This window comes from Chelonia mydas, chromosome 15, assembly GCF_015237465.2.
Source record: "Chelonia mydas isolate rCheMyd1 chromosome 15, rCheMyd1.pri.v2, whole genome shotgun sequence".
Taxonomy (NCBI): domain Eukaryota; kingdom Metazoa; phylum Chordata; order Testudines; family Cheloniidae; genus Chelonia; species Chelonia mydas.
In genome coordinates this window covers 26,420,524-26,444,012 of record NC_057856.1, presented here as the reverse complement: position 1 = coordinate 26,444,012, position 23,489 = coordinate 26,420,524, and the positions used below count along the sequence as shown (strand labels likewise).

Sequence of the window (23,489 nt, the reverse complement as noted above, 5' to 3'; positions counted from 1 at the left end):
TGCGCCCGGAGAAGATGCATCTGTGCGGAGCGGGTGGCAGGCCCAGACAGAAAGTATCTGCTGAAATGCAAAAAGAAAAGGAGGACTTGTGGCACCTTAGAGACTAACCAATTTATTTGAGCATGAGCTTTCCTGAGCTACAGCTCACTTCATCGGATGCATACTGTGGAAACAGTATGAAATGCAGCGACCCTGGGGGGGGGGGGGGAGACGGGGGGGGGGGGGACAAGCCACCCCAACAAGCCTGTCCCTCGAGAGGGTTTCTAAACGGAAGAACTTTGGAGTCACTTGCAAGCGCTTTAAAAGAGCTGGCGTCGCCCGGGCACTGCCTCTTTTTATATCCTTCTAGCACCTTCCACGCCAGTTGTGCGAACATCTGGAGAGAAAAATCAGCGGGAAAAATGCTGCCGAGTTTCGGCTTCTTTGAATTGTGCCGCTGAATGCTCTTTCCCCCCCATGCAAGAGAGATTTCGTAATGGAGACAGACTTCAGGGCAGCAGGCCCTGTATGCGCTACTATAGCTCATCATCATGTGGTACAAACGGGAGAGGCAAATTTCTTCTCAGGATCGCACATACACCCAGTTTCACTGAAGCAGTTTACATGCTTTAAAGCCTTTCCTGATCAGCTTTTCCTAGTTTTGTTGCCCGTGAATGTTTGCAGATTGCTTTTGAACTGAAGAGTTCTGCAGTGCTGGCTTAAATCAGTGCCATACGGAGGGCCGGCAGGGGGGATGTGCTTGTGGGTTTGTTTTTTATCTTCTGACTGCTGTGGAGGGATTCTTATCTTTTCAGTCTTTTAGGCAAACATGTTTTTAATCAGTTTCATGAGAGAAACACTGTTCACTTCTGTAGGTTCCCAACATCAGCTCCTGCAAGAGCTGAAAAAGTGACCATTATGCCGCATGTTGTCAAACTTTTAGACCCTGGCTGTTCTGTACGTCTACTTTCTAGTTTCTGGCATGATGGAGGCTCTTGGGGGCATGTGTTTTTGTTTTGTCAAGGTTTTTTATTTGCGAGAAATCTCATAACAAGGACCATTGGAGCTTTGATTATTTCCTTGTTGGGCGGAGGAGAGAATGCTTGAATTGATTTGACTTTGAACTGAAAAGGAAAATGGGATTTCAGCCAAATATAATAAATACAGTCAGAGATGACAATTTTTTCTTGCTTGTCTGGACAGAAAACACCATGCTAAAGAAGTGTGCTTGAACTCTGGCAGACAGCTAGGCTAAGCCATAGTCCGATAGGTCTCTCCTCCCACTCCAGTTGGGTTGCTGGTGAGTGTGGTTTGAGGGAGGGTGGGGAATGAAGAAAAAAAGAAAATGTTTTTTTGGGGCATGCCTGACACCAGCTCCAGTGCTCACACAGGCACAGCTATGAGACAGCTCTTCTTGTTGGGCTTGGACAATCTGGTCCCTGAGGAGACAACAGTGTGAACTGGTGGAAGGACTCAGCAGAAAAAACAAACTCAGCCACAGTCAGCTGTGTCTTTCCCTTACAAACAAATCAAAGAAAATTAAGAAGCAAAAGCGAGAAAACATAAAACTCCTTAGCTGGGGTTCAGCTGAGTCCTATGACCTCAGCCCTGTCCTTGCCAAAAGCTTTCTCTCCTTGTCTCCCAAGCAGCCCCTCAGCTCCTGTGTCAGAGGAGGGGACCCATGTTTGCTGGGGCCCAGGTTGACTGCCTGCAATCTGTCACACCTTGGTTTGTTTCTGTCCACACAGGGAAGAAGAAACCGTATTATAACAGGGTTTCCCAGTTCCACGAGGGGCCTGATTTTCCTCTAATTGGTGTCAATCAGATATAATGGTGGAAACCATTGGTGTACACTGCACAGCCATCAAATAATAAATTTTGATCACTGCTATTCTATTCTAGATTTGAAACAGCAATCTAGAGCCGAAAAGCACCCTTTCCCACCAATTCCTTGAGCAATCCACGGCCACCCTCAAGTAAGGTTTCTGTTTTTATAATCTCTCTGCAGCAAACATCTGTAGAGGCTGCTACTGCCAGAGCTTCAAGGAGATGGTACCTGATGTGTGGTCCACAGACTAAGCTCAGTGAAATCTGGTGTTAATCAGAGTATGGAGTCACTCTAGGTTTACACCACAGTCTATGAGAATCTGGCTCCTTGTTTTAGGCTTTCCTTAGATAATCTGACTCACAGATACACTGCAGGGTATATGAACTCCAGATACTATCCCCTGCACAGCTCATTTTATCATGTCTTACCCTATGGGCAGAATGAATCAAATCAAGTAAACCAATTCAAACCAAGTAAATCATTTTAGTTTACAATCTAGAGAAGGTGGAGTCAGGGAGGGGCTTTCTCTCCTCCTCTTGCTATATTAAATGCATTGAAAGAGTGTGACTGTCTCTTGGTGCTATCCCATTCAATCAGGTTACAAAAATGGTGAGGTTGAGAAATTTTTTTTTTGTTTAAATTTGCTGCCAACACACTATGGAGGTAAAAGAGTAAATCTCCCACTGTGCTTGGATAGATTTATTTCTGCACGATTACTCTCAGTACTGTTTATGCTTTGAAAAGCTGGGCTTTTTAATTTATATGTTTCAAGTAGTTCAGAAAATGTTTTTTCTAAAAACTGACCTGATGGATTACAGTTTTCTGGTGATTAGTGTACATTTTTGAAATGTGAATATGTCTTTCTTTTTTAATTCTCTCTCTTTAGACAACTTACACAGACAAAGGAGAAAAGGTAAGAATACAATTGCATGGAATGGGTTTATATTCCCTCCAGCGAAAGACTGGTACTGTTACTGCAACACTGATCATATTAATTTCTTATTCATTGATTGCCAGGTAGGATTAAAAGCAAAAAGGCACTCCAGTTTTATAGTGTTGAAACACTGCTTATATGTATAGTTTTCCTTCTCTGTAAATTGCAATTAATGATGCAAATCCTTTTTCTTCACTTTTTTGGGGAGGGAGGAAGGAGAAATGTAAGAGTAGTGACATTTACCAAGGGAAAATCTAACTCTTCCAAGTCTAAACATAAGCATGCTTTATTGTATTATTTCTCACTACTGACTCTAAATATATTTTCAAAACTTTTTTTCAAATTTAAAGCATTTTAAAAAAATACTGACACATACAGCAAAATTATGTTTTGTTGCTAAATACTATACCATATAACACAGATTTATTTTATATATTTTATGCAAAGTACATGCACAAATAATTAACAGTGATTAAAAATGACAATACAGAAGACAGCAGATGTCAAATCATAGGCAAGGAAGAAAAGCTGTTTATTAAAGTAGTGTTTGACCAAATAATGTTATGAAATACTCCAAATAAATTTGTTAAACTCCCAAACTGTAATTTGGACCCACATTTGAAGTTGGGTAAGAGCTTTCCTCAATGAGAATTAATCTTTAACGTAACAAGGTTAACAAACTCATACTGGAGCCAAACAATTGTGCAGGTTGTTTGAACTGTGGCACAAATTCTATTTTCCATTATTCTCTGCAACCCGTCCCCATTACAATCTGTGTAATTCAGAGCAGAATTTGACCCGTTGGCTTGATTCTGTTCTCATTTGAACTGATTTTACATGTGACTTAATTGACTTAAGTGAAAGCACTCCTGATTTGCAAGGCTGGGAGAACAGAATCAGGTCCAGCAGTGACAGACAAAGCTATGACTGAATGGATTGGCTGCTGTGTGTTCTTCACTCCACAGAGGACCCCAAAATATTATTTTCCAGAATCATGAGGGGAAAGTACCCCACTGTAAATTATTCATGGAATTTTTTTCCAGCTTTGCTCCTTCCTGGCTTGTGAATATTTTAGTAGCACCTTCCTCACCCACACTGGAATTTTTCCTCTAGAGCATGCTTTTAGGGTGCTGTGATTTGATCCAGCCAGGCCATATTGACCCTGACGACTGGCACCCAGATATTATAAATAAGCTTTTGGTGACTTTGTTTTTAGACAAATTACTGTTGAATATTTAGAAGAAAAATTAATTGTTTTGCTTGAAATGTATAACACCCCCCCCCCCGGCTTTTCAAAGTCCCATGTTCTGGGGGTCAGCGCCCAGTGACCATCAGAGCTCTGTAAGGGCTCCTCAGAAACCCTGTAAGGTGGGAGTGCCTCAAATTATTTGCAACCCGGCAAAACTGGTTAATTTCAGATATCCTGGGTGTATATTTTATCAAGTCCTAGTCTTAGATTTGTGCTTTCCCTGGTTTTATTATTTCAAATGCTAAATGTGCAGTCACAACATGTTTCTCTAACCCAGCAGTTCTCAAACTGTGGGTCGGGACCTCAAAGTGGGTCATGACCATGTTTAAATGGGGGTCACCAGGGCTGGCGTTAGACTTGCTGGGGCCCGGGGATGGGTGGCGGGGCTCAGGTTATAGGCCCCCAACCTGGGGCTGAAGCCCTTGGGCTTTGCCCCCCCCTGCCTGGGATGGTGGGGCTTGGGCGGGCTCAGACTTCGGTCCCCCGTCCTGGAGTCATGTAGTAATTTTTTCTGTCTGAAGGGGGTCGTGGTGCAATGAAGTTTGAGAACCCCTGATCTAAACCAATCTAAGGATGGCTTAGGTGTACTCATTGTTCCTTGCTAAAATAGAGACCGTATCGGCTTGAAAGTGTTGCATGAAGATGGCATTAAAGTGGGACCCAAAACCCAGTAAATTCATATTAACTCTTCTTCATTCCATTTAGCCCAAAGGAGGCAAATTTCTCCACTTCCACTCTCTCACATTCTGGGTTGGAAATGCTAAGCAGGTATGTAGATAAAAGTCACGTGTGTGCCTGTGAGGTCTCGGGGTTGGATCATTCTTGTGCACTATCCCCGTGTGAAGAACAGGGGCATACTGTAATCTGCCTTTGTGATTGGCTGTGAGGAGGGGAGGGTCTGCCATGTGATACTGGTCCTAGGGATCTGCATTCAATTAAAATTCCATCAGTGGCTGACTCTGGTGATCTTGCGCAGATGGAGGTGTTTCAGCACTTTTGCTCAGTGGAATGTTCTTCAAGGATGGTCTTTGGACCATTATTATGCAACAGTGCTGTTTACACTGCAGACAGGGCATATTTGTGTGGGCAGGCATGGAAACATTTGTCTTCCTAAGTTAGTGGACATTCAGAAAATCCAAAATAAATGAAAATATGAAATCCCAGAAGAGATTTGCAGTGGCACATGTTTAATATAAAACAAAAACATAGTTCCTGCTGCTTCCCTGACCATGTCCCCATCTCCAGGCCTTTGTGAGTCATTTAGATGGAGGCAGTACGTAGCAGTCTTGTTTGCAAAGAGATAAGGTATCAGTCTTAGCTGATTGGACCGGCAGATATATCATTCCATGTTAAAAGGACACTGACAAGTTAAAATCCCTCTATTTTAAAAACCTGATTCTTTTTTTTTAGTGACATCTTAGATTAATGGAAAGAATATTAAAAAGTTCACTTACATTTCATCATTCATTGTATTTACTTTTTCACTTCCATCCAGTTTGGAAAAGGGTAGTCCATTTCACTCACATTTATACTCCGCTACTAATCAGTTTCTCTTTCTACTTCTCCTCCATGAGCATGATGTTGCAATGTTTGGGTTGCAACTAAAAGGGAAAACGTTCCTTTAAAAATGTCAGGGACCCTTTTCTTTTGCTGTTAGACGTTGTAAGAATGCAGTATGGCCTGCCCCTTTTGCTGCCAGAGCCCTTTTCATGTCATTTACAGCAAGGTTTGCAGTGTGGGGTTGATTCTTTTCTCTTCCAGCAAAGTGAGTAAGCTCATGTAGCAGGTGCAGGAAAGTATTAAAATATGCAGTGACTCACTGCAGACTGTTGGAAAGACTCAGCAGAAAACCACAGTCGCCGTCAGCAGGGTCCTTCCCTCAGGGAGATTGTTTATAGCAGGGGTTCGCAACCTTTTTCTTTCTGAGCCTCCCCCCCTCGCTATAAAAACTCCACGGCCCGCCTGTGCCTCAGTAACTGCTTTTCTGCCTATAAAAGCCAGGGCAGGTGTGAGAGGGAAACAAGCAGGGCAATTGCCTGGGTTCCCACGCCACAGGGGTCTGTGTGAAGGTACATTGCTCAGGCTTCGGCTTCATCCCCAGTTGGCAGGGCTCAGGGCCCTGGGCTTCAGACCTATGAAGTGGGGCTTTGGCTTTCTATGCTGGTTGGGCCGCAGTGAATCTAATGCCGGCCCTGCTTGGCGGACCCCCCTGAAACCTGCTCACAGCCCCCCAGTGGCCCCGGACCCACTGGTTTATACAAGAAAACAGAACAAGTTAACTTAATCAGACAAAGAATCCCAAATCCAACTGAGACCTGTGACCGCTGCCTATGGAGCCCAAGATTCTGCCTCTCAGACAGTCACTCTTGTGCAAGGGGAGTGGGACACCGAGCTGGACTGAATCCCTTGTTTACTAGGGACCAGGCAGTGCCCTTGTCTTCTGCTACATGCTAAGGGCTACATTTGCAAAGGGATCTCTAATTCATAATGTACACGTACAAAGGGCCACTTGGCAGACTGGGACATCAGACCCTTACCAGTCTCTGCGTGCAAGTGCTTGCTTGTGAGTGAATGAGGGTTGTGTAGGTGATTAGAGGGTGCAGAAGGAGCATCCCCAAGGCTATCCAGAGTGTTACTCACCACCGCCTGGACAGTTGCTCAACCTCTTTTGAGTTAGCTGGTGGCTTCTGCCTCCCTGGGACTCAGCACTAGCCTTACACCCACCCTGCAGGAGAAGCAACAGTTCTGAACCGAAACAGCTGCTCCGCACTCAGGCTGTGCTCTGCTGCCCCAGTCACACCCACAACTCCGCCCCATCCTTCCCTTTTCCCATCCTCCCCGTCCTTGCTCGTGGCTGCTGGCCTAGACGAGCTGTGCTGAGCATGACACCGCACACAGCTGCTGCCTTCTCGTTGTGTGGTGTGTGCCCAGCTGAGCCGGTTCTCTGACCCACTACCCCATAAGGGTTTGTAGGCTCGAGCTTCTAGTCATGTTAATGTTCATGGTGCCAAGTCACCTATCAGCCACTGTATCCTGTGACGTGCCATCACATTATCTAGCTGGAGACCCAGCCACTAAGGGGGCAGCCTGGTGCTTGGACAGCCTAAGTCAGGCCCTGAAAAGCAAGAGGGTGAATGGGGCTGTGTCTAGCATGGTGGAGCTTTGCACAGTACAGAAACACTTGATTTGAACCTGTGAAAGAGCTGGGTTCATTGCGGGACCCCTACAACATTTCGAATGGAAGTGTGGACCCTGTTGGAAATCTTAGATATAGTCGGCAGCCCTCAGGGGGTCCACAGACCACAGGCTGAAAACCGCTGTGGTATGCTCGCAGTGCATAGTTATCCCCTTCAGATGCACAAACAAGGACTTGCTTGTGCAATGTTAGAGGCCCATATGGAGAGGGAAGTTTCATTTTTTTAGGACCATATTTCAGATCATTCAACAGCTGGATCATATTGTACATGAGCTGTTCACTAGAGAATGGGGCCAGTAGGTGACGCTGAAAAGCTGTCTGTGCTTTGGGCAATGCTAGTCTGGAAATGAGTGTTACCAGAAAATAATCCTTTCCTTTAACTCTAACATGTTTTCATGTATTTCAAAGGCTGCCTCGTTTTATTGTAACAAAATGGGATTTGAAGAACTGGCCTATAAGGGCCTGGAAACTGGCAGTAGAGAAGTGGTGTCTCATGTAATAAAGCAGGATAAGGTAAGCTTGTAAAGAACGCTTTAAGGCACTATATAAAAACTAATGTCACTACTCTGGTAGCGGATCAGGGGATAATAAAGTGTTGTTTTCGGTCAGGTAAATCAGGGGAGAGAAGAGATGATTTCTAGTGGTCTCAGCACCAGACTAGGAACTGGGAACTTCAATCCTTCCCATAGACTCCCTATTAGTTTGGGCAAGTGATGTAACCCATGTGCCCCAGTGGTGTCACATGGCCAGCTGAGGGGGTGAATGATATGCTTGGTCTTTTTGTCTGGGCAAAGGTAGGCGGGTCATATCTGAATTCCAGCTTCTCACATTTTGTGGCATTAAAATAAACTGCATCAAAGTCCTTGAAGCCATTTGGAATCGCCCATTAGCGTGGTGATGTCCTGTGAGGCAATGCACCTCTTACATCTGCTTCCTCAACTGGAACTGAGGTAAAAGGCTCAGTTTCAGGTCCAAGAACTGACATTTTTACAATTTTCTGATCATTGGCCCAAAATAAACGGAGAACAAAAAGGGAGTTTCTAATCTCCAGTTTCTCTGAGGCCAGTCCTGCATCCTTTCCTTGCCTGTCCCCAGACAAAACTACTGATTTCAATGGGAGTTTTGCTTGAGTCAGGACTGCAGGACTGAGTCTAAGTCAGTAACAGAGCAATGCGAAACATCTTGGGATTTTTTAAACTAGAGCTGGATGAATATTGCATAAGAGCATTCATTAGCATTTATGCAAATAAAAACACATACATATCTTCAATTTACCTATTAGGGTCCAATCCTGCAAACCCGCTGCTCAGATCTCCCACTGACCTTATCTGACAGTAAATAACGTATAATATTCTGCTTAATTCTCAGATCATATTTGTCCTCTCATCTGCTCTCAACCCTGAAAACGAAGGTAAATGAAAATGATCATCAGGGATGACAAAGGACTGCAGGCAGCTGAACTTCCTGGAGTGTAATCTGCACAGGGAACACTACTGAAGGCTACAGCGACTAGACCTCCCCCATCTTTCCTATCATGGAGCCATTTATTATCCTGTCCTGCTGGGGCTGTGTGCAGAAAGTAATAAGGGGGCAGGAGCTGTTTTCTCCTGTTTACTGTCTACAAATCCCTGTTCACTAGAACCTAAAGAACCCAGCCACGAGCAGCAGCTCCCTTTGGAGCAGATCCGGGCTCTTAGGGAAAGGGAGGGGTTCTAAGTTGTGTGGCTGGAAATCCTGCCCTTATGAAGCAGTCTCTTCTCGGGCCCTGGGTTACCGGGGGAGGCTCCTGAGAGTGGGCATTCTTTGCCTACCCTGGTTTAGGGAGGATACAGTGTGATCTTTACCTGACAGTGTGAGCTAGCTCTGAACAGGCCTTTAAGTGACAGTTCAAGCTCATACTGTATCTTACAAATGGCACCTTGGCTGTGAATTGGGACAGAATTTTGTCATTTCACAAATCCAGCTGATACTTTTACTGGGTTACCACTTCTTTAGTCTTCGGATCTGCTCTGATCCTCCCTGAAGTCCAAGATGTGGCTGAATCTGTTCTCAAGACTAACCCAGGCCAATCCATTACCTATTCACTCCCTTTGCGTACACGTGCAATTCTCCCACCGACCAATAAAATGGGAAACTTTGAAAACTCTTTCACATGCTGCTACATCTAATCAGGAGGAAGGAGCTGTTGATGCAAGGCAGAGCAGCGAGCCAGCGGCAAGCAGTCCAGCGCACTGAGCTCCATGCGTGGTCTGTCAGGCACTGCAAATGAAAAGTCCCTCGGGTCACTCACACACACACACATTGTCTTTCTCTTTGCACAGAAATGGGAAAGCACTTGGTGAAGCATGGAGATGGCGTAAAAGACATTGCATTTGAAGTCGAGGATTGCGACTTCATTGTGCAGGTAAATGATGTAATCAAAGAACCATAAAAAGGCAAGGCTGGAAGGGACCTCAGGAAGTCATCTACTCCCCCTGTGCTGAGGCAGGACCAAATACTGAAGTGTCCAAGCCAGTTCAATTTAACATCTCCAGGTCTTGCAGGGTTAAGTACTCCATGTAGATAGTGTCAGTTTAACCACTTACATAGTGCAAGAGGCTCTCCTGCCCATATGCAAAATTGCAGCAACTGCACTGAAGCAAATGTTGACACTGGGGAAACACCGAACATGATGCACCGTAGTTTCCCTCTACTGGGACGTGAACTTGCCTTGAAGTGCGGTTCTGCTCTGAAAAGTGACTCCACGGAGACAGCGTTGGGAGGTTCCATGTGTGCTGTGTCTCAATTGCTCCATATGAAATTCACATAATTTACTATAAAGGATGGGTTTTTTGCCTAACTCCCAGCCTTGCAACTGCCCTCTAGGATCGGACAGTCAATCCAGGGTCTTTCCGGTTTGTGCGTTGTCCCCACCAATATTGTAGAATTAGATGCTATATGTCTTCTCCTGAAGCATCCAGCATTGGCCAGTACTGGAGACAGATGAGCAGGCTTGATAGGTCTGCTCTAGCATGGCAGTTCTTACCGTCTTCTGTTCTCTTTCACAGAAAGCTAAAGAGCGTGGGGCAGTGATAGTGAAAGAGCCCTGGGTAGAGGAAGACAAATCTGGAAGAGTGAAATTTGCAATCATCCAGACGGTAAGCCTGAGGAAAGAGTTGTCTCTGTTCCATGGACTGTAACATCGTGGGCTGCAGGGGCGGGGGGTTGCAAGATCGCTAATCACACTCACAAGTGGAAAGGGAAATCGAGCGGCTACATGGGCACTTTCCATCAAATGCTGCAGAGCTGAGCTTCCGGGCCCCAATTCCAGGCTCCAGCACTGCCCCTCTATTGTGGCTCAGATTGAGTGGCTGGTGTGCTTCAGCTATTGTGGGCTTTTCAGCGACCCACTGGTGCCTATAGGTAGCCACTGTAAGTTAGAACAACCCTGGGGCTGCTCTAGTTTATGGTGAGGCTGTGCCAGCTCCTGGAGCAGTCCAGAATCCTGGAGGTGGCATAAATTCACCTTTGCCTGCTCCCTTTCAGCAGAGCATCCGGCTCTCTCACTCTTCTGAATATATGACTAACTTGAGGAAAAATGCAGGCTAAACTGAGTTCCCCAGCAACAGGTCAATGGAGGCCCATGTAGTTGCCTACCTCTCCGCTCAGGAACACCTCCGCTACAGGAACCTGGTGACACATGGGAAATTTCAAAATATGCAATGACTTCTTTGGAACCTGCACAGTGAATATTTAGCAAGCATCTGCAGTCTCTGCAGCCAGCACCTGGAGTTAGTGTAGACTTTTCTAGTATTCTAAACTCTCTGGGCTACTTCCTGCTCAGACCCAGTACCACATTCCCTACCACATGTAGGGGGTCAAAATTGGACCCCTGTTCCTGAAAGCAACAGGCGCTGGTAAGCACTTGGGCATCAGAGGGTTCCGCCCCTTGCATTGTCCTACAGTGAGCCAGCAGTCATGCCTGGTGAACCTGAAAGGGTTCCAAATTCAGGTTGGATTTGATAAGACTCCAATAGCTTGGCAGTTCCTCTGAACTTCTTTGGTCTGCAAATCTGAGGATTGGCTGCCTTGTCAGATTTCCAGCCCTTGCATTTCCCATCCTGATCAGAAACAGCGTCTGAATGGCCTCTCTCACTAGGAGCTCCTAGCAGTGAGGAGTTGGGAGGGAAAGAAGCTCATTGGACCACTTCAGAACCACACCAAGGTGCAAGTTACGTTTTTGAACTAGGCGCAGATCCAGGTGCTTATTGAACAGTTATTGGATTATCTCAGAATCCTTGGAGAGGAACAATATTTGTAATGTTACCTATTTTCTCCCCTCCCAGTATGGAGACACGACGCACACATTAATAGAAAATCTTAACTACAAAGGTCTCTTCTTACCTGGCTTTGAGCCTCCTCTCTTCAAAGATCCACTGTTACCAAAGCTGTAAGTACAGGGCCTGATCTAGCAGTTCTTACTTATACAAAACTCCCACTGGCTCTGCTGAGTAAGGAATGCAGGGTCAGGTCCTCAGATCATAGTGGTGAAATGTTCAGAGGCTGGGCTGTCTGTATGCAATAGATGTGAGCTCTAGCTAGACCTGTGCTTAACTCAGGCATTGTGCTTTGCATGGTCTCTTGCAAACGTCTTCTGTTTTTCCTCTATTTGAAGTCTGTCACCTCCCGGTTATGCTTGCAGTTTCAGTCTCAGATGCACCTGAAAACTCAAAAGTGAAACTTGGTCAAAACTTAAGATGGGCCTTGTAATGGAATGCTAAAAGGTCTTATATCGTTCAGCCACTAGATGACGCCACAGCAATACCCTAACATAGGCCCACCTGTGTCACAACAATATAAAAGCCAGGGCTGGCATTAAGGGTAGCAAGCAGGGCAATTGCCCGGGGCCCCATGCCACAGGGGGCCACACAAAGCTAAGTTACTCAGGCTTCTGCTTCAGCCCTGGGCAACGGGGCTCAGGGCCCCGGGCTTCAGCCCTGCAGAGCAGGGCTTAGGCTGTCTGCCCTGGGCCCAGTGAGTCTAACCCTGGTCCTGCTTGCGGCCCCCCAGGGGACCCCTGATTGAGAACTACTGCATTAAAGGATCTTCTGGATGACACATCTCTGGTGTACCTCCTTGAGAAGGAGGCTCTGTAGCCAGGCTAAGTCTGGTGCAGGAACCTGACCTGCTAGTAGTGCCCTGCAACCTACTGTGTACAAGGTGTGCATGACAGGCCTGACCCGCACAATTCACAGCTGGCTCCGGATCACAACCCCAACCCAAACGTGTAGGCTGTCTAGATGCAGGGTTTGGTTTGACTCATTTAAGAGACAGGGAACAGTTGCAAAATGGAGAACCCTGTTTGGCTGCTAAACCCTTCCCCTAATGCTCAGCCACTAGGGGATGACATGATCACACATGTGAGCAACCAACCAACAGTGATGCATACGCAGGACAGTACATTACACTGCAGGCAGTTATGCTCGTACCCAAGTATGGGGCCAGGAGGGAATTTCCCCTGGGGATTATTGGCGGAGAGTTTTAGTTGTGTTTTATCTCTTTGGCACAGAGCGGGAGTTGTGTGTTAGGAGCAGAGGAGCATACCTCCATGGGACCCTGGTTCCTTCTCACTGGCACCTGTTTTGATGGCACTGGTTGTATTGTAAGAGCAGTGTCACTACATACATAAATGCCAGCTGCTTTTTGAATGAAAACTGACCTGGTCTTTCTTTCCCAGACCAAGTGGCAAGCTGAGTTTCATTGACCATGTGGTGGGGAACCAGCCAGATCTTCACATGGTCCCTGTGGCAGAATGGTGAGAACTGTAGCAGTTAGAAAAAGCCGCTCAAGCAATTCTCTCTGTTAACAACACTGTTCAGTAATTTATGTCGATGTTTAATGTTCTGTTTATTTTATTAACTCCGCTGTCTTGCTGACAGGACACTTTGCACAAGGTTCAGTTCTCTTAGGGAAGTATACTCTGGCTTCCATGGGAGCAGGGCTGTATTCCAACATGGTGCTCAAGAGGGCAAGGGCCAGCCAATGTGCTGGGGGATTAAGGGGAGTGCTATCCACTGGCTAGAGTCACAACCAGCCCACCCACGTCTACTACATGCACTGGTCTGGAGCCTACATGGATCTCTTTCAGAGGAACACCAGTGAACATCCACTGCTGCGCCTCCATTCCCGTCTCATGGGATCCTACTTGGGCAGGCAGGATTTGGGCAGCAGAAGAGGCATTTGGCAGCTTCCTTGACCTTTCCCGGTGATGGCCAGGGCAGAATTTGATCCTTGGTCAGAACTAGTATAGTGGCTCCCTTCTTTGGGTCTGGTTGATTTTAGGATGATTGGATCATATATCTAAGGCTTGATACTGCAGCCACTGTATGTATGCAACCCCTGTCGAAGATAGCGACTACAGGATCCCTAATGCAGATACAAGGAGAAAAATACGCTTTACATGCGTGTAGCTCAAGTCCCTACGTTTTGAAACATGAGCTTGTTTAACTCTGACTAAGCAGTATTTAATTTTTACAGGAGGTGGTGGTAGCACAAATGTCTGGGATGGGAGGAGTTAAGAACATGGCTCTGGATATACTGCACTACATTACATGCCTATTGGCTGACAGTGCTGCACATTAGGAAAACCTGTCATCACCATGTCAGTTTAAATGCTACAAAAGCTGAATTCTACATAATAGCTCTCTCTTATATAGTGTGCGTAGATCTCAGAGTGCTTCACGATCTTTAATGTGTTTATCCTCACAACACCTGTGTGAGGCAGGGCAGTGCTAGTGTCTCCACTGTACAGATGGGAAACGGAGGCACAGAAAGACCTTAAAGGCCTGATCTACACAGTGCTGGCAAAGCGCACTAGAGAGGTGTGATTTGTAAAGCACTCGAACTGCCCTGTGTAGACCCAGCTGTTGTGGTCTAAAAGGAACCTAGTTCATGTTAACGTAGTCCTATGTTAACATGTGAACTAGGTACATTTTACAGCACGCCTGCAGAATCTATAGGGGATCATTAGAGAGCAACACTTTAGCGTGCTTTACAAATCACACCCCTCTGGCATGCTGTGCCGCACCGTGTAGACAAAGCCCACGGGAGTTGCCTGAGGTCATGCAGGAAGCCTGTGGTGGAGTGGGGAATTGAACATAGGTCTCCCATCTCCTAGGCTAGTGCCCTGATGTATTTGGCTCATTTATTTCTGAGCTGGCTGCATATGTCAGAAGATATGCTAAAGAAAAAAGGTAAATTATAGTGTAAATGAAGTAAAACTCCTTTATACACCTGAATCACGTAGAGGAACAAACAGCCATTGACAGAGTGATTCAAAGAAAGACAGTCACCTGAGGAAACCATGGAAAGTGATTCCCAGCATAACACAGCAAGTTGCCAAAAGACCCCTCGCCACCCCAAATTCCTGAGAGAGTTAAAACAAAGTAAACTGTGTGAGTTTATTTACTCAGCAAAGACCATTATCAGGTGATGTAGCCAGAGGACTTGAGTCAGTCACATGTAAAGCCACTGAAGTCAGTAGAAAGAACAGGAGTACTTGTGGCACCTTAGAGACTAACAAATTTATTTGAGCATAAGCTTTCGTGAACTACAGCTCACTTCATCGGATGCATTCAGTGGAAAATACAGTGGGGAGATTTATATACATAGAGAACATGAAACAATGGGTGTTACCATACACACTGTAACAAGAGTGATCACTTAAGGCGAGCTATTACCAGCAGGAGAGCGGGGGAAAAACCTTTTGTAGTGATAGTCAAGGTGGGCCATTTCCAGGAGTTGACAAGAACGTCTGAGGAACAGTGGGGGGGGGGGGGGGGGGGAATAAACATGGGGAAATAGTTTTACTGTGTGTAATGACCCATCCACTCCCAGTCTCTATTCAAGCCTAAGTTAATTGTATCCAGTTTGCAAATTAATTCCAATTCAGCAGTCTCTCATTGGAGTCTGTTTTTGAAGTTTTTTTGTTGAAGAATTGCAACTTTTAGGTCTGTAATCGAGTGACCAAAGAGATTGAAGTGTTCTCCGACTGGTTTTTGAATGTTATAGTTCTTGATGTCTGATTTGAGTCCATTTATTCTTTTACGTAGAGACTGTCCAGTTTGACCAATGTACATGGCAGAGGGGCATTGCTGGCACATGATGGCATATATCACATTGGTGGATGTGCAGGTGAACGAGCCTCTGATAGTGTGGCTGATGTGATTAGGCCCAATGATGGTGTCCCCTGAATAGATATGTGGACACAGTTGGCAATAGGCTTTGTTGCAAGGATAGGTTCCTGGGTTAGTAGTTCTGTTGTGTGGTGTGTGGTTGCTGGTGAGTATTTGCTTCAGGTTGGGGGGCTGTCTGTAAACAAGGACTGGCCTGTCTCGCAAGATCTGTGAGAGTGATGGGTCGTCCTTCAGGATAGGTTGTAGATCCCTGATGATGTGTTGGAGAGGTTTTAGTTGGGGGCTGAAGGTGATGGCTAGTGGCGTTCTGTTATTTTCTTTGTTGTGCCTGTCCTGTAGTAGGTGACTTCTGGGAACTCTTCTGGCTCTGTCAGTCTGTTTCTTCACTTCAGCAGGTGGGCATTGTAGTTGTAAGAATGCTTGATAGAGATCTTGTAGGTGTTTGTCTCTGTCTGAGGGGTTGGGGCAAATGCGGTTGTATCGTAGAGCTTGGCTGTAGACAATGGATTGTGTGGTGTGATCTGGATGAAAGCTGGAGGCATGTAGGTAGGAATAGTGGTCAGTAGGTTTCCGGTATAGGGTGGTGTTTATGTGACCATCGCTTATTAGCACCATAGTGTCCAGGAAGTGGATCTCCTGTGTGGACTGGTCCAGGCTGAGGTTGATGGTGGGAGGGAAATTGTTGAAATCATGGTGGAATTCCTCAAGGGCTTCTTTTCCATGGGTCCGGATGATGAAGATGTCATCAGTGTAGCACAAGTAGAGTAGGGGCATTAGGGGACGAGAGCTGAGGAAGCGTTGTTCTAAGTCAGTAGAGTTACAGCAAAAGGCAGAGTGAGTGTAAATGAAAATTATTTTGAGTGGGTCCAATTCAGCTCTGCCAGAAGATGATGCATTGCCCATTAATTTCAAGAGGTGAGATGACACGGTGGCAAGGATGTGTTGTCCTGTGCATCTGCAGGCATTCAACTGCTCATGCCCTGTTAAAGCGGAAGGGAGCTTCATGGGTTAACCCTGGCAAATGAGGGTGAAATTATCTTCTTTACTTTATTAATCTAGTGATAGAAACTCATCAGCGCTGAAGTCCACAGTTCTTAGAAGCTATGAGTTGGCTTAAGGGGGAATGAAATCTGCCTTTCCTGTTCCCGGTCAGGTACCACAAGAACCTTCTGTTTCATCGGTTCTGGTCTGTGGATGATAAACAACTGCACACAGAGTTCAGTGCCCTCCGTTCCATTGTGGTTGCCAACTACGAAGAGACCATAAAAATGCCCATAAACGAGCCAGCGATGGGCAAGAAAAAATCCCAGATTCAGGTAAATACTCATGAAACTTGGGTCTCAACATCAAGATTGTTATTTCCCCATAGGCCTGTGGTCATGCACAGCGCTTCACACAGAAATAACAGATACAAGCTGCTCAGAGCCAGGACCTAATTTCAGGATCCAGGAGGGCTCATGAGTCAGTGCCCGCTTATTACACTAGATGGCAATGTCTCACTGAAGTTACATCTGGGTTAAAATCTGCAGTTATGATCCAAAAAGTGACTCTGAGAAAAGAGCCTTTTCTTATTCAACAGATCTGTTGTAACAGAGGGAGGGACTGTTAAACAAACAGGGAAGCTGCTTGCACTCAGTCTGAGTTTGCTGTCCTAATACCCATATCTAGCCCTCTTATTTCACTAGTAAAACACCCGTGAGTTTAATTTTCCATTTTGTGGAAGGACTGGAGGCAAGGCCTTGGTTTGAGCTGCGACTGCTTTTGCTTCTTTTGTTTTTAAGCATAAAAGCAACTTAGAAAATACACAACAGTTGAACCAGAGCCAAAAAAATTCCTGCACTAATGGTGTGTGTTTGTTTCTTGATAGGAATATGTTGAATATTATGGAGGAGCTGGGGTCCAGCACATTGCTCTGAATACCCCTGACATTGTTACTGCTGTAAGTCTGACAATTTAATGCTGCTAATGAGTAAAAATAAAAATTAAAAGAAATCCAGTATGCTGCGCAAACTTTTTAAGTCACTGTATGTGGCAGTGCCCTTAATTTTCTCTGAGCTACCGCGCAGTGAGCAAAACAGGCCAGTTCTCTTACACAGAGCTAACCTGTGACAGCTAAAGTTTTTAAAGCTGTATACATGGGGTTTGCTCAACTTCTTCCGCAATGGTGGCTCACAGAACAACCCACTAACTCTCCTTTGTCGTATGGCTGCAGAGATGTTAACCATCCACTGCACACTGAATTGTCTCTTGCAACATGTGTTAACTCCTTATGCTTAACAATCCGTTCCATGGTCCGTTTAGCTGCGACACTCTGAGGACCTTTCCCAGACCTGATGAAGAGCTCTGGGTAAGCTCGGAAGCTTGTCTCTTTCACCAATGGAAGTTGGTCCAATAAAAGATATTGCCTCACCCACCTTCCCTCTCTAGTTATTTTGCATGACTTTTGTGCATTCTCCTACCCCAACCAGCACAAGAGACACACCCATCTCTTTGGTGGCTCTATATGAAAGGAGTTTGATGGGTCTCAGCTCAGTGTCCACATCACAAAAACCCCACCACAATTGACACTACCTGTCCCCCTTGTCAGCAACCACAGCAGAGGGGCCAAAGACTGACTGGGCCACGAGGATTTGCCCTTTGAGGTGGTACATCCAGGTCAAGATTGAGGCAGATTGGCAGCGGGATTTGTGGAGGATACTCATGTTACCACTGTGCATGCTGTACTTGTCTGTTTATACAGATAGGATTAGAAACGCCAGGCCTGTCAATCTGACCTCTTTCACCAGCACTAAGTTGTCTCTCGCTTTTTCTCACACACACAGAGTTGTTGGGATATTAAGCACTCAAACACACAGACTCTTGTTGGAAGACCACAGGCTAACTCCTGATGCCATCTGTCCTGTCCATCTAGGACTCAAATCAGATGGACTAGAGGAGAGGAGTCTTAGTGTAACCCACACACCTCCTGGATGTGGCGTTCTGTCGCATCTAGTGGCACTGAGGCCATGTAGAGAGAGATTAATGAGGCTGCTACAGCCTTAGCTAACATTCGTGTGGCTTTTAGCTCATGCAGTAGAGTCTCATACACTGAGGTCCCAGGTTCGATCTGGCCCGCCGATGATCGGGGTCTGTCAGGGTTACGTTAGCATCAATTAATTTCTTGCAGTGTATCTCTCTCTGTTTCCAGGAATTCAGCAGACTTCTATTGTGACCTTTTAACTCCTTCCCCTTTAAAACAGGTCTGGCTTTTCCCGTTCATTTTTTAATGACATGGAAGTGCTGCTGTAAGGGTGGGTTCTGTTACAGCAGCCATGGAGGCAGCCAGATAGATAGTGGTTGTTTATTGCATGAATGAGTGCTAACCTAGGAGGGTTGCACATGGACTGGTTTGCATCGGGAGCTGCCATCTGGATCTCTATGCTGCATGGGCTCCACTTGACCCGTTTCTGAGCTCCTCACACCAGCTACTGGCATTTCCTGACCCAGCAGCAACTTTGCTGCTCTGAGTGGGGCCATGCTTTAGCCAGTAGGGTGGGAAAGGGGGTGAGGGAAAGAACCACTTGAATGGATCTCACTCTTGTGTTACAGGTCACAAACCTGAAACAACGGGGCATGGAGTTTATGACGGTTCCATCCACTTACTACCAGCAACTGCGAGAGAAGCTGAAATCTGCCAAAATCAAGGTTAAGGAAAACATCGACAAACTGGAGGTCAGCCTGGTTCTCAAGGCGTATGCAGACAAAACAATGCAATCTCTGGCATTTCAATAACACTTTCCAATCTGGAGGGTCCCAAACAGCTCTGCAGACTGCGATCTCTTCCCTCACCACTCGAGCTGGGTGGGATTTGATCAATAATCTTTTTGTTTCTGGAACATGCCAATGTGCCAAAACTGAAACTGTTCATGAAAATTAATCGGTTTCAATGATAATTTTGTCGAGAAGGTTTCTCAGGTCCAGGATGGGTGGAGGGAGAGACAGCCCCACCCCATTTGGAACAGGGACTTGAGCCTTGGTCTCCCAGATTCCACGTGAATGCCCTAATCACTAGGATAATTGGCTATTCTGGGGTATGGAGTGTCTCAAACTCTCCCCCAAAAAACAAGCTTAAAACCTCTAAATTTTTCATGAAAACAAATTCTTGTTTTCTGTACTCACCACTAGAATGCAGTCACTCCCAGGGACAGATTGTGACCGTTGCTTTAACAACCCAGTGACATGACAATCATTTAGGAAGGAAGGAAGTGGAGAGTAATGCATCCACCTGAAACTTCAGACGGAATTTTGGATAACCACGACATAACGCCACAGATTGGCATTTGACCAGAACGTTATTGTCTTTAAATCATAACCTCTAAAGATCCTAATGCCAGAGAATTCCAGATATTCCAACTCGAGCAGCTCTGATGCAGACCAGACATCAAAAAACTTTTCACAATATTGCTGAAAGATTCTAGCGGATTTAGGGGGTTATTTAGCACCAGCTTCCAGCTTCTCAACAATTCTCCAAACAATCGGTTTTATTGTTTTTCTTTCCAAGGAACTGAAAATCTTAGTTGACTTCGATGAGAAAGGATACCTGCTCCAGATCTTCACTAAGCCCGTTCAGGATAGACCCACTGTCTTTCTGGAGGTCATACAGCGCCACAACCACCAGGTTTGTTGAGTGTTTGGGCTTGAGAGGTTCTTTCCTGGCTGATTTTAACTGAAAATGTGAAGATTTTTCATTATAATTTAAAAAATGGAGCTATGCCAAAAAGCAGGGGTAGGCAGGAGCATTGCGCTCCCGGTCCCGTTTTGGCTGTTTCATGTCCCTGCGACCGCACAGGGATTTTGCTCTGAAATTCTTAAAGTTAAAGTTTTGAAAAATTAAAAAGCTGCTGCAGAGACTTGGTTCCTTAGACCAGCCAACCCAAAATGGCAGCTGCAAGCAGCTTGGTGGGATTTCCCGTGGGGCCTGTGAGCTGCCAAGCTTTTTAAGAGATGCCGCTGCTAAGCCGTTTTTACAAAAGAAACGTTAAAAATCCAAGTTGCTCTTGGTTGAGTGAACTCACAGCCTGAGCTGGCCAAGGTCCCTTAAGGATGTCTCGTTTGTTAACCAGGCTGCTGATGAAAAGCCTGATGTTTGGCAGTCCCGGACCATGATTGTAATGGTATGAAATTCCAAAGGGTACTTACCCACTAAGCTCTTTCCTTCCGTCAAGGGTCAGTGCCTCACTCCTTCAGAGCACCGTGTAAGACAGCAGACTGGGGAGACTTCCTCCCAATGGAGAAAATGGCCTGTTTCTGGACCTCAGTGGAGAATTCTCTTTATTGCTCTATTTGGTGCCTATACACGCTGGGTGGATACACCAGAAATAGAAAGATAGAACCAGCTCCAGACCTAGCTAAGAGACTCTCCAGAGTTTACCTGCTCTAGTCCCTTGTCTCTCCAGAATTATGTGCTTAATTTTATTAACATTCTGAGGTGGGAAGGAAAGGGGAGGCATTTTCATACATATGTCACAGAGTCGTATTCTTGATGGAGTCTTTGGTATGGCTTTGACACTATAAATAATGATTAGCAGCTTGCGTAGCACATTCCACCATCAAACTTCAATTCATTAATCCTCACAAGATTCCTGTGAGCTGCAATAGGTAAGCAGTAGCATCCTCAATCTATAGATGAGAGAAACTGAGGCACGGGAAGGTTAGATGACTTGCCTGTGACCACTGCAGTTGTCAATGGCAGAAGTTCCTGGCTTCAAGTCCCATTCTGTGTCCTTAGGGAAGGAAGTCCCACTGTATGTAAGTAAACCTCTTGTGGCTGCTTGGTTTACTCCTGAGACTCTGGAAATAACAAATTCACTTGCCATGTCCATTTGCCAGTTAATGTTCTTTTCTTCCCATATGTAGGGATTTGGTGCTGGAAATTTCAAGTCTTTGTTTCAAGCTATAGAAGATGACCAGGATGCAAGAGGAAACCTTACCATACTGACAGCAGATGGAGAAACTAATTTAATCTAGAGCCTCTCAGCAAGAGATAGGCAGCAGACACAATAACTTCCATGTATGAAAGTGCCTATACATTTTGGTTAAAAATCTCCAATAATTTGGGTCATTAGCCGAACACTAAGCATATAAACCAAGGAAATTCACAGTTAAGCATGAGAGGCAGGTATAATAGGCCAGAGGTGGCTAAGCCTCCCCTAACCCAGGCTGTAGCCCTGCCCACGCTCCACCCTGATGGCCCACCTCTCTCTCCCCTTCACCCTCGAAGCTTGTGGGGGCTCAGCTCAGAGTGGCCCACGGTCAGGCCGGGCTGGCGCGGTGGGTCGGTTTGGGCCGGGCTGGCATGGCAGATTGGGCCGGTTTGGACCGGGCAGACACGTCGGGTCAGGTTGGGCCGGGTTGGTTCGGGCTGGCCCGGCGCATCGTCGACTGGGCCGGCGCGTTGGGTCGGTTCAGGTTGGGCTGGTGCTTTGGGTTGGTTCGGGTTGGGCTGGGTCAGTGTGTCGGGTCAGGTCGGGCTGGGCGTTGGGTCGGTTCAGAATGGGCCAGCGCGTCGGGTTGGGTCGGGCCGGCGCGTCGGGTCGGTTCAGGTCAAGCTGGCACGTCAGGTCGGGTTGGGCCGGCATGTCAGGTCAGTTCGGGCTGGGCGTCGGGTCGGGTGGGGCCGGCATGTCAGGTCGGTTCGGGCTGGGCGTCGGGTCGGTTCGGGCTGGGCGTCGGGTCGGATTGGGCCGGGCCAGCGCATCAGGTCAGGCTGGGCCAGTGCGTAGGGTTGGGCTGGGCCTGCATGTCGGGTCGGTTCAGGTCGGGCCAGCGTGTCGGGTCGGTTCAGGTCAAGCTGGCATGTCAGGTCGGGTTGGGCCAGCATGTCGGGTCGGTTCGGGCTGGGCCGGCACGTCGGGTCGGTTCGGGCTGGGCGTCGGGTCGGTTCAGGTCGGGCCAGCGTGTCGGGTCGGGCTGGGCCAGCGCATCGGGTCGGTTCAGGTTGGGCTGGCTCGTCAGGTCGGTTCGGGCTGGCATGTCGAGTCGGTTCGGGACGGGCCAGCGCGTCGGGTCGGGTCAGGTGGGGCTGGCGCGTCGGTTCGGGCTGGCGCGTCGAGTCACTTTGGTCTGGGCTAGCACGCCAGGCTGGGCTGGCATGTCGGGTTGCATTGGGTTGGTTCGGGCCAGGCTGGCACGTTGGGTTGCGTTGGGTCAGTTCGGGCTGGGCCGGAGCGTTGGGTCGGCCAGTGGCTTGGAGCAGCTGGGGCAGGAAAGCCAGTGCTTGGGGCAGTTCAGCCAGGGCTCCTACGGCAACAGCGTGAGCCCTCGGGACTTTGGTGGGTAAAAGGGGCAGGGCCGTGGGCATAAGGGGCAGGGGGCTATGCTCCCCGAAGGGGGGGATTCACGCGCCACCAATGCAGTTAAGTTTAAACTTAAAAGGATTCCAAATGTGATATGGTATGGCAATGTAATTAGGACAGTCCAACAACCTTAACTCTGCCCTCTACTGACGGCGGGGTGGGGGAGGGGAGTTAAAAAAAAATCAAATGTCTTTAAAATCAGTTTAATCCGATCTGGGGCGCTAAATACTAAAATGCCTTAATCATCACTACAGGGTAGTGTTCAGGTTTCTGCTGAGGAGGAATTTCAGTTATGAAGAATAACACGGAGAAACAACTATTAATCCTAATGAACTATTTGCATGTTGCATAAAGATTTCAGTGAATTTTAACTATAGAAAAGAGGGCAGAGTTAAGGTTTGGTGCCCTAACTGCATGTCATACCTTAGATGTTTGGATTTCTTTTAAATTTAATCTTACCTGTGAATTTCCTGGGTTTCTAACACTTGGTTTTGGGATAATTACAACGTCCCTGTAATGCGGTTTAACCTAAACTGCCAATATATGCTCTCAACCTTAACTCCACTTTAATGTAGTTATTGTCTAATTAATTTTAATTCCTAAGCTAATTAACATGTACATTCTCAGAAAACGTGTTCTGTACTCAAAGGGTACATGTGGTAACTTTGGGGAGGATGCAACGTATTGTCCATACATTATAAAGGGGTTGAATCCCTGCTTTAAGTGCAAAACTTAACTCAGCCTTTGTGGCAGAAATATTCTTTGAAGTGTCAATCTTCTGATGGGGATAAGAGC

General features: G+C 46.6%; 1 protein-coding gene across 1 annotated transcript; it reads left to right on the top strand.

Moving 5' to 3' along the window:
- Positions 1-2,317: 2,317 nt before the first annotated feature.
- HPD (4-hydroxyphenylpyruvate dioxygenase) lies at positions 2,318-23,258 on the top strand. The gene is made up of 14 exons (XM_007058297.4): positions 2,318-2,416; positions 2,694-2,720; positions 4,696-4,758; positions 7,595-7,699; positions 8,555-8,597; positions 9,508-9,590; positions 10,234-10,323; positions 11,512-11,615; positions 12,903-12,980; positions 16,514-16,676; positions 17,228-17,299; positions 18,949-19,071; positions 19,901-20,017; positions 21,256-23,258. Exons 1-14 carry the CDS (start codon positions 2,414-2,416, stop codon positions 21,364-21,366), a joined length of 1,182 nt encoding a protein of 393 aa, XP_007058359.3. The 5' UTR covers positions 2,318-2,413; the 3' UTR covers positions 21,367-23,258.
- The last annotated feature ends 231 nt before the right edge of the window (positions 23,259-23,489 follow it).